The sequence below is a fragment of the Castor canadensis genome, chromosome 3, assembly GCF_047511655.1.
Source record: "Castor canadensis chromosome 3, mCasCan1.hap1v2, whole genome shotgun sequence".
In the NCBI taxonomy this organism is placed as follows: domain Eukaryota; kingdom Metazoa; phylum Chordata; class Mammalia; order Rodentia; family Castoridae; genus Castor; species Castor canadensis.
Window position 1 is genome coordinate 91,767,298 of NC_133388.1, and position 9,474 is coordinate 91,776,771.

General features: G+C 37.7%; 1 protein-coding gene across 1 annotated transcript; it reads right to left on the reverse strand.

Moving 5' to 3' along the window:
* Positions 1–6,612: 6,612 nt before the first annotated feature.
* Positions 6,613–7,638, reverse strand: LOC109679046 (olfactory receptor 11G2-like). The gene has a single exon (XM_020154395.2). The coding sequence runs from the start codon at positions 7,636–7,638 to the stop codon at positions 6,613–6,615; it is 1,026 nt and encodes a 341-aa protein (XP_020009984.2).
* Between the last annotated feature and the right edge of the window lie 1,836 nt (positions 7,639–9,474).

Genomic DNA, 9,474 nt, shown 5'->3' on the forward strand with positions numbered 1-9,474 from the left:
TATTCTATAACTTGAGACACTCCATCAGTCCTTTTTTTGCTTTGTTATTTTTTTTATTATTGTTGTGCTGAGTGGGAGTACATTGTAGCATTTACAAATGTTCATACAATGGATCAAATATTTACTTTGTTATTTTTAAGATAGGCTGTCTCTGTGTGCATGGGCAGGCCTGGACTGTGATCCTTCTATTTACACTTCCCATGTAGCTGAGATGACAGGTATGTAACATCATGCCAAGCTTTTATCTGTTGAGATGGGGGAGTCTCACTAATTTTTTCCCAGGCTGGCTTCATAGTCCTCTCAATCTCCATGTCTCATGTAGCTAGGATTACAGTCTTGATCCACAGCCCATAACCTACTTTTATTTCTTAATATCAATTTCAGAGTAGTTTCATACCACAACACCCATGAAAATCACCAGATTGTTGAAATATCTGAAGTATTTGGTTCTCTCCCAATATCTTTTGAAGTAGAATCAAAAGATTCTTAAGCACAATAAGAACAAGAAAACTTGCTGGGGAAGAGGCATACAAGCATGGATTTTGTCCATTTTTGGTCACAGCATTTTATTCACCAGTGAAACCAATTGGCAGATATAGTAATCCTTATGGTTATCCACTGTGATGGAAGGCATGATTATTTACTTGTGTAGCAATCTGAGTTACTGAAATGAAACATTCTAGTCCTGGGCTCTTCCTGATAGTAGGATGTTAAAGTCTCCCACTACCACTGTGCTGGAGTTAATATATACTTTTAGGTCCTTCAGTGTATGTTTGATGAAATTGGGTGCATTGACATTGGGTGCATATAGGTTGATAATTGTTATTTCCTTGTGGTGTATTTCATCTTTCATTAGTATGGAGTGTTCTTCTTTATCTCATTTGATCAATGTAGGTTTGAAGTCTACTTTGTCAGAGATAAGTACTGCTACTCCTGCCTGTTTTGGGGGATCATTGGTTTGGTAAATCTTCTTCCAGCCTTTCACCCTAAGTCTATGCTTATTTCTATCAATGAGATGGGTCTCCTGTAAAGAACAGATTGTTGGATCTTTCTTTTTAATCCAGTTTGTCAAATACTGCCTTTTGATGGGGGAATTTAGTCTGTCAACATTAAGTGTTAGTATTGATAGGTATGTGGTGATTCCTGTCATTTAGTTGTCTTAGTTGTTTGAGGGTTTGTTTGTGTGTAGCTAAATCATTGTTACTCTCTACTTTCTTGCCTTTTCTTCTCCTGTGTTTTGGTACTGCCTGCCCTTTCATGGTTGTGTTGGGTTTCACTTTCTGTGTGCAGAATCCTTTGAAGAATCTTTTGTATTGGAGGCTTTTTGTCATATATTGTTTTAGTTTCTGCTTATCATGGAAGACTTTTATTGCTCCATCTATTTTTAATGATAGTTTTGCTGGGTAGAGTATCCTAGGGTTGAAGTTATTTTCACTCAGTGCCTGCAAGACCTCACCCCAAGCTCTTCTTGCTTTTAATGTTTCTGTTGAGAAGTCTGCTGTGACTTTGATGGGTTAACCTTTGTATGTTATTTGTTTTTTCTCACTTACAGCCTTCAATATTCTTTCTTGAGTCTCTGTACTTGTTGTTTTAATGATAATATGTCATGGGGTAGTTCTATTTTGGTCAGGTCTGTTTGATGTTCTGGAGGCTTTCTGTACCTGTGTAGGCATAGTTTTCTTTAGATTTGGGACATTTTCTGTTATTATTTTGTTGAATATATTACACATTCCTTTTCCTTGCATCTCTTCTCCTTCTTCAATGCCCATGATTCTCAGTTTTGGTCTTTAGATGAAGTCAGTAAGTTCTTGCATTTTCTTTTCATAGGTCTTGAGTTGTTTAACAAATGTTCTTTGGTTTTTTCTTTAATTACCATTTCATCTTTGAATTCTGAGATTCTGTCTTCTGTTTGTTCTATTCTGCTGCATTGGCTTTCCATTTTGTTTTGCATTTCTGTTTCAGTCTTTATTCTGAAGTTTTCCATATCCTGAGTTGCTTCATCTTTAATATTGTCTATATTCGCCCTGAGTTTATTTATCTCTTTATTTATCACTTTTTTTTGTTTGTTTCACTTTGGTGTTTATACAATGCTTCTATAGTTTCTTTTATTTGTTCTTGTGCTTTCTCAAATTCTCTATTTTTGTTGTCTAGGAATTTCTTGAGTGTCTCCTGTACATGTTGGTTGGCCATATCCAGTATTATTTCTATAAAATTCTCACTGATTATTTGCAGGATTTCTTCCTTCAGAGTGTTCTTGTGGGCTTCATTGGGTTCTTTGGCATAGTTTATCTTTGTTTTTGGAGTCTGGATCTGGGCATCTGTTTTCTTCACTTCCCTCTAGTTCCTGTACTAATTTGTTATTGGGGGGAAAATGGTTTCCCTCTTTTTTCCATCTTCCCATCATTCCCTTTGCTACTCTTACTGTCCCTGTACTGTGTGTAATTCAGTATTGTCTAGCTTGTAACAGTAGCAATGATAATATCTAGAATGGAAGGGTGAGAAGAGAGGGAAAGCAAAGAAGGTAAAGAAAAAGGGAGAAGAACAAAACATAACAAAACAAAAAACAGAGCCAAAGAAATAAACAGGGAGAGATAGTGTACTAATCAACAGTGAGCTAAACAGGCATTAGAGAGACAGAGAGAGGGAAAAAAAATTTCCCAAGTTCAAATGCAATAAAGTTTCAGTCCCTAATAGTTTTGGTGTTAGTCTTTCAGTTTCCAGTCCTGGTGTTGATTTGTGAGTAGTAGTTCTGCCATTGTCTCATCAAAGGGAAAAAAAATCCCAAGTTCAAATGCAATACAGTTTCAGTCTTAATAGTTTTGGTGTTAGTCCTTCAGCATCTCGTCCTGGTGTTGGTGTTTGAGTAGTAGTTCTGTCATTGTCTCATCAAAGGAAAGAAAAAAAGGAGTCTGGATACAGCTTTGTGAATGTCTATCTGAGGCTGGAGCTCACCTGCCACCTACTGTCAGCCAGCTGCTGCTGCAGGCTTTATTTATTGCAGATCTCAGGAGTGAGCTTTACACTGACCTAGCCCCACAGGCTTTGTTTATTTAGAGTTCTCCTGGATGTATGCTCCTTTTGTCTTCTCCAGTATACAGTCCTACCCACCTTTTGCAATTCCAGTCCTTTTTTATTTAGAGTTCATGTGGGGAGGTGCCCCTCCCCCACTCTGGTGAAGCGTGCCACACTTTAGCTGCTTTTGGATGCCTTCTCCTATCCACGCACACTGGAGGAGGTGGTGCTACACCTGCCTTCTCTGGCAGGCGTGTATATTTACAGTTTGCTTGGGGGAGTGCCCCTCCCCTACTCTGGTGGAGCTTTCCACACGACAGCCACTGTTACAAGCTTTCCTCGCTCCAGGGTTGTTGGGTGGGGGCTGCCATTCCTGCCTTCTCCCGCTGGCTTGTTATTTACAGTTCTGTGAGGTATTGCCCCTCCCCCCTCCAGTGCTTGGGGCACCTCGCCCCCTTTGCTATGTGTCTTTTTTTTCCCCAGTTACTTGTTTATTATTCAGTTTGGGTTTTTTTCTTTTTTCCCTGGGTGGAGGTCAGTCTGTCCAGGTGACTATCCTGATTTGTCCCAGGGAGTACTGCCTGCAGCTTATTTGCTCACCTGGTGGTCTCCCAAGCAGGGTAGGAGCTGGTGTCTGGCAGCATGGGAGCCCTCCTGGTTTCTTTGTTTAACGTGGGGCGGGGATGCTATGTGCAAGCTGGGGGTGTGGAGGTGTCAGAGTTTTACTTCTTGGTGGTTTTTTTGTGCCAGGTGTATCTCCAGTGTCTCTCCCAGAGTTTACTTTAGGAAGCATGCTTTCTGCTTCCTCCCTCTAGTTGCCGTCTTGGAATCATGAGCTGTCTCCAAGACAATGCTCCTATTTCTACCAGAGGTTCCTCTCAATTCATCTTGGGTGAACCATTCAGCAAGGCTGATGTTCTTCTATTCAAAGATTGTCACTATGGGAGTTATTACTTGCTCTAGTCTCTTTGTTGTCATCTCATCAATGATTTTCTCTTTGCAGTACTGGGACTTGAACTCAGGTCCTATACTTTGATCCACTCCACCAGCAACTTTTTAATAAAGGATTTTTTCAAGTTAGGGTCTCAGAAGCTATTTGCCTGGGCTGATTTCAAACTGCAATCCTCCTGTCCCTGCCTCCTGAGTAGTTTGGATTCTAGGTGTGAGCCACCATAATTGATTTATTTATAGGATCATAAAATAAGGACTTTATTTTTAGGGCCATCTCCTTACTTGTTTTGTTTATATGAGTTCCTTTGAATGCACAGCCTGAGAATAAGGGGAGGATGGGTTTTGCTTATGAAAGGTGATTACAGTAAGGAAGAATAAGAAGGAAAGGATTATGAAAGGGAAGGAGAAAATGTCAACTGGTGTGAAAGGAATGGAAGTTTCTCAGAAAGATGAATGCTTGATGCATAATACTCCTTAATATGTCACAATTTTATTAGCATATACATTTTATTAAGCATATTAAGTTATGAGGATAGAGTCTGAGAAACCAAGCCAGAAACTTAAAAGATATGTGATGCTTTTTGAGTAGTGCATGGTCAGTATGAGTAAAATTTACATGAAAACTTTCAGTACAGCTGGAGGTAAGAATAGAACCTCACCAAAAGAAACTTCAACAGTTTCCTTTTAATTACACAATCATTTACCAGTTGTGTGACTTTAGGAAACTAGTAAACTTCCCTAAAATGGCTAGACTGGTTTTTTAATAAAGCAAAAGGACATTAAAAGCATACTGCTCCCAAGGGTATGGTATATAAAGGTTGTGTTGTACATAGTGAATGAAGTGGCCATCCACAAAATGTGCTCAGAGAAATAATAGTTCCATGAAGGGGATTTGTGTGAAAGGCTGTTAGTCTGCACAAACTGGGTAAAAGAACCATACAAAATGCATATATTTTAGAGAGTCCTAATGCTTATGACATTACTGGTTTCAAAATTGGCTTACTTGGATGTACTGCAACACTTGCTTTACTTAAACATGGACTCCCAACATTTATTTTTTAAATTCAACTCTTCATGCTGTATTCCCAGAAATACAATTTGATAATTTGGAGATAATATATGTAAGTGCTTTAACTGAATGAAGAGCAGCTGGTAAATGCACAAAAAATGTAAGGATAAATATGGTTTGTAAAGAATGTAACTTTTGTTAACAATTTAACTTTTGTGGTTGAGGAAAGAATAAGGATGATAGTGAAGACAAGAAATAATCCTTACTATTTTTACCCTTATAAATATTTCATCTCTTTTAATAATTAGATAATTTTAAAGTTCAAATTTTATTTTCATTATATTATTTATCTATAATGCTTTAAGTTGAGAAAAGTTACCAAATAATTGGAATTTTATCTCCTTTAAGTAGCAGCAACCTCACATATGTGGTGAAAGTTTTCCTGGGATATAAGCAGTCTGAGATATGCAAAGTCTAGTTGATTATTGCTTTAAAGTTAGTTACAGCAGAAACCACACACCTTTATAAACAACAAGTGTTACTATACCTTATTAAGCCAACACATTTTCATCACTTTGTTGGATGAATGACACTTAGGTACTTAGAGGAAACTACAATTTAATCAGAGAAACATCAGCATCTTCCAATAACACATACTGGGTGAAATTGCATAGTAAGGTGTTTTCCTAATGGAAGTTATGTTCAGATAACTGTTCACATTAATTCACTTGGTTCTTTGAAATATAAAGAGACAAAAAGAACCTCCCTCAAAACAATTCTCTTTTGTAATGGAAAACCCAGTAATCATTCCCCTCAAAGACCAGACAAACTCAAGTCCTTGGTTCTTGCTCAAAAGAGTATCAATTACAATTGCACCTCACTTTGAGGACCAGGTGACTTACTGCAAGCTGTAAATGCACATTTGTGTACTGCATCCTCTTTTCCTGTGTCTTTGTAGAGAGACATCTTTGAAAGGATTGATAACAAATGTTTAAAATAAAAGTATTATCAGTTTAACAGTTGTGATCACATAATTTAAAGAAGAAAAGACCTTTAGGATAATTCTCAAATATGTCTAACTTATTTGAGACATATTTTTGACAGAAAATTTGGCCTCAGTCCTATCATTTGATACTGATCTGTAGCAAAGGAGTAGAGATCTGATTACCTGGCCCTTCATGTCTATCTTCCTTCTTTACTGCATTCTGTGTAAAAATTCCACTAAATTCCTCATGACTATTTTGGGTGCTCTTTGGCCTACCATTTACTATCCAGCTAAGGCTATTAGTTCTTTAAAATTCTTATACTAAAAGAAATATGTGTTTTGTTTGGAGGAGTGACAAAATCATACCAGCACTCTTGAAATTTTTTCATATAGAAATCCTTCAAGTCAGTAACTACCAGTTGGGGAGAATGTGCTTAATTTTAAACCTGAATCAGGCATATGATCTATTAATATATTTAGGTGTTTTACCAATACTGAAACAAAAGTGTATTTATGCTGACTTTTAAAAACTCAGTTACATACAAATTTTCTTCAGATAACTTTCTTCTTTAAATAAGACCAACCAATTATATAGCAAGTGATATTTAAGATATAATTAACTGACCAAAATTATTGAGTTCTCCAGAAAACTTTCTTACTTATGTCTTATTAACATAGTTTTGTTCATCATGGTTTTTGATTTATATTTTATTAACAGTATTTCAGTTCCAAAGACTTTCCGTAAGGCACTCTGGATCTCCTTGTTTCTCAGGCTATAAATCAGAGGATTGCAAAGGGGTGTTATCACAGAATAAAATAAGGTCACAAGTTTTTGTGCTTCCACTGGGTGACTTGATACAGGATTAACATACATGACCATAATAGAGCCATAAAACAGGGATACCACAGCCAGATGAGAAGCGCAAGTGGAGAAGGCCTTGCGTTTGCTTGCTGCTGAGGGCATCTGCAGCACAGCCAGAATCACCAGAGCATAAGAACAAAGGATGAAGAGAAAAGTCCCAATCATGAAGACAGCATTGAATGTAGAGTAAGTGAACTGGGTCATGTTGTCCTCAGAACAGGCCAGCATCAACAATGGGACAGGATCACATAAAAAATGGTTGATAACGTTTGGGCCACAAAAATGCAAATGTGAAATGAGGAGAACTGGATTTAGGCAAAGGATGAAGCCACATGACCATCCAAAGATGACGAGGCCAGTGCACAGCTGTCTGGTCATGAGGCGTGGATAATGCAGAGGGCGGCAGATGGCAAGGTACCTGTCAAAAGCCATGATGCAAAGGTAGAACCCCTCATCACACCCGAAGGTGAAGAAGAAGTAGAACTGTGCAAAACAGCTCACAAAAGAGATGGACTTGGTTGTGGAGAGGAAGTTGGCCAACATGTTAGGGACAGTTGTGGTGACATAGCATATTTCCAGGACAGAGAAATTCCCTAAGAGGATGTACATGGGGGTGTGAAGATGCCGGTCTCCCCACACAGCCCAGGTAATGGCTGCATTCCCCATCAGTGTCAGGGTGTAGGTTACTGAGAAGATCCCAAAGTAGAGGAGCTGCATTTTGGGGCTTGAGGGAAAGCCCAGGAGGATAAAGTGGTCAGTGGAGCTTGTATTTTCTTTGTGGGACACATTCATTGTTCTGGAAGACATGGAGATAGCCATAGTTATTAAATTTAATGTAGAATGTTTGTTTGTCTTGGAAACACCAAATTTTTCATTTTGGATAATGATATAAACAAAGGCAATTCTGTTAAAAGCAATTAGAACAGCAACAAAATAAGACAAAACTTAGAAGGAACAAAACACCACAACCTAGTCCCCAAGAGTAAGTTTTCATTTTATTAAGATACAAATCATACCACAAATATTACACAGGTTGAGGCAAACATTGCACAAGGTCAGAGTAAATAGTATAAGGTTTATAATTCTCCTAAGTTATATTACCTATGCTATGTATGTCCTCTTATAAGTACCCTATAAGGTTCAGATCAAAACAATCAGTGTATGTGAAATTCTAAAGTATCACAATTTTAGTAATGTTGATAATTATGCTAAAGGAAGTGCTACTCACACTTTTCAAAAAGTTCCGTCTCACTGTGACACAGTGGATGATGCAGGGAATATTCCTCCTGTCTCTTCTTACGGTTTTTGCATAATGATTAAAAGGGCTCTCTGATCCCAGGATAAATGATTTTTACTTGGCTATATCTAATACATATTTGGCATAAAAGAAATTCTTCCTTGCTCTGTAGCCTGCTATGTTCAACTGTACAGCATGGAGAAAGTTTTATAATTTTGTACCTAAGATGCTCTTATGGAAAATCTTGATTCATTCCTGTGTGAATGTGAAAATGAATGTGCTACTTGGGTCACCTGTCCTTCAGGAATGAAACTGCTTTGAGTGATTAGACTGCTTAATATGCACAATTTTTCTGCAAAAACATTGTGAAGGACACAGAATTTAATCATGGTGTGTGTTTGTGTGTGTGTGGTTTCCATAATGCTTTCTTCATGGCTTATTTCTGTGTTTTCTCTTCAGTTTCCTTTATTATGGTGTTTTACCTTACCCATTACTGGCATTTTCTACTGAGACAACCTTAACACATGTGCTGTGTTGATGCACTCACTCATCCTTCTCCTGTACTGTTCACTGTTACTTTAAAGAAATTTACATTTTATATTACACGTCTCCTAGGACCCTTCTTTTGATCATCACTTGTTGTATCTAAAGTGGAAGGACTGCTGCTTACATGACTTTCCCTTCATGTCTGTGGTTTCTGCATCTGTGGTGTCAACCAACTGCTGATCAAACATATTTTAAAACATTGCTTTTGTACTAAACGTGCAGTTTTTTCCTTTTCATTATTCTTTAAGCAGTACAGTATAACAATTCTGCATGGACTTTACATTTTGTTAGGTATTGTAGATTAATCTAGAGATGATGTAAGTTACACAGGAGGACCTGTTTATTATATGTTAATGCTGCACCATTTTCTCTAAGGGGCTTGAACATGTGGATTTTGGTATCCATAGGAGTTTCTGAAGTCAACCCCCCGCCATGGCGGGGGGGCAATTGTATTTCATTGCTTATGTGACTGTGTAAACTATGTGAAGTCTGAACTCAGCTTGGTGGCTCAGGCTAGTATTTTTTTCATCATGAGTAAAGGCAATGTATTGCAGATATAACTTCTGAAATCATAAGTTGTTTTTGTTTCTTATCATAGACTTATTGTTTTACCTTGATCTCTTACAGCTGTGCACTAATATTAAAACAAAATACTTATTTATGGTTCAAAATTGTTTTTGGTGTTTTGGTTTGAACCCAGGGCTTCACCCATGTTGTACATATACTCTGTCACTGAGCTATACTCAAGGACTTTGTTATGCTTTCTACCTTGAGTAACTGACTTTCTTGGACAAGCTTGTTGTACAGTATCTGAGGAAGTATAAATGTCATTTTTGTCCAGAGACAGACATCTGAATCTCCAGTGAACATTG

Coding starts and splice junctions, on each gene's coding strand:
- LOC109679046 (XM_020154395.2), bottom strand. CDS start 7,638: ATGGCTATCTCCATGTCTTCCAGAACAATGAATGTGTCCCACAAAGAA.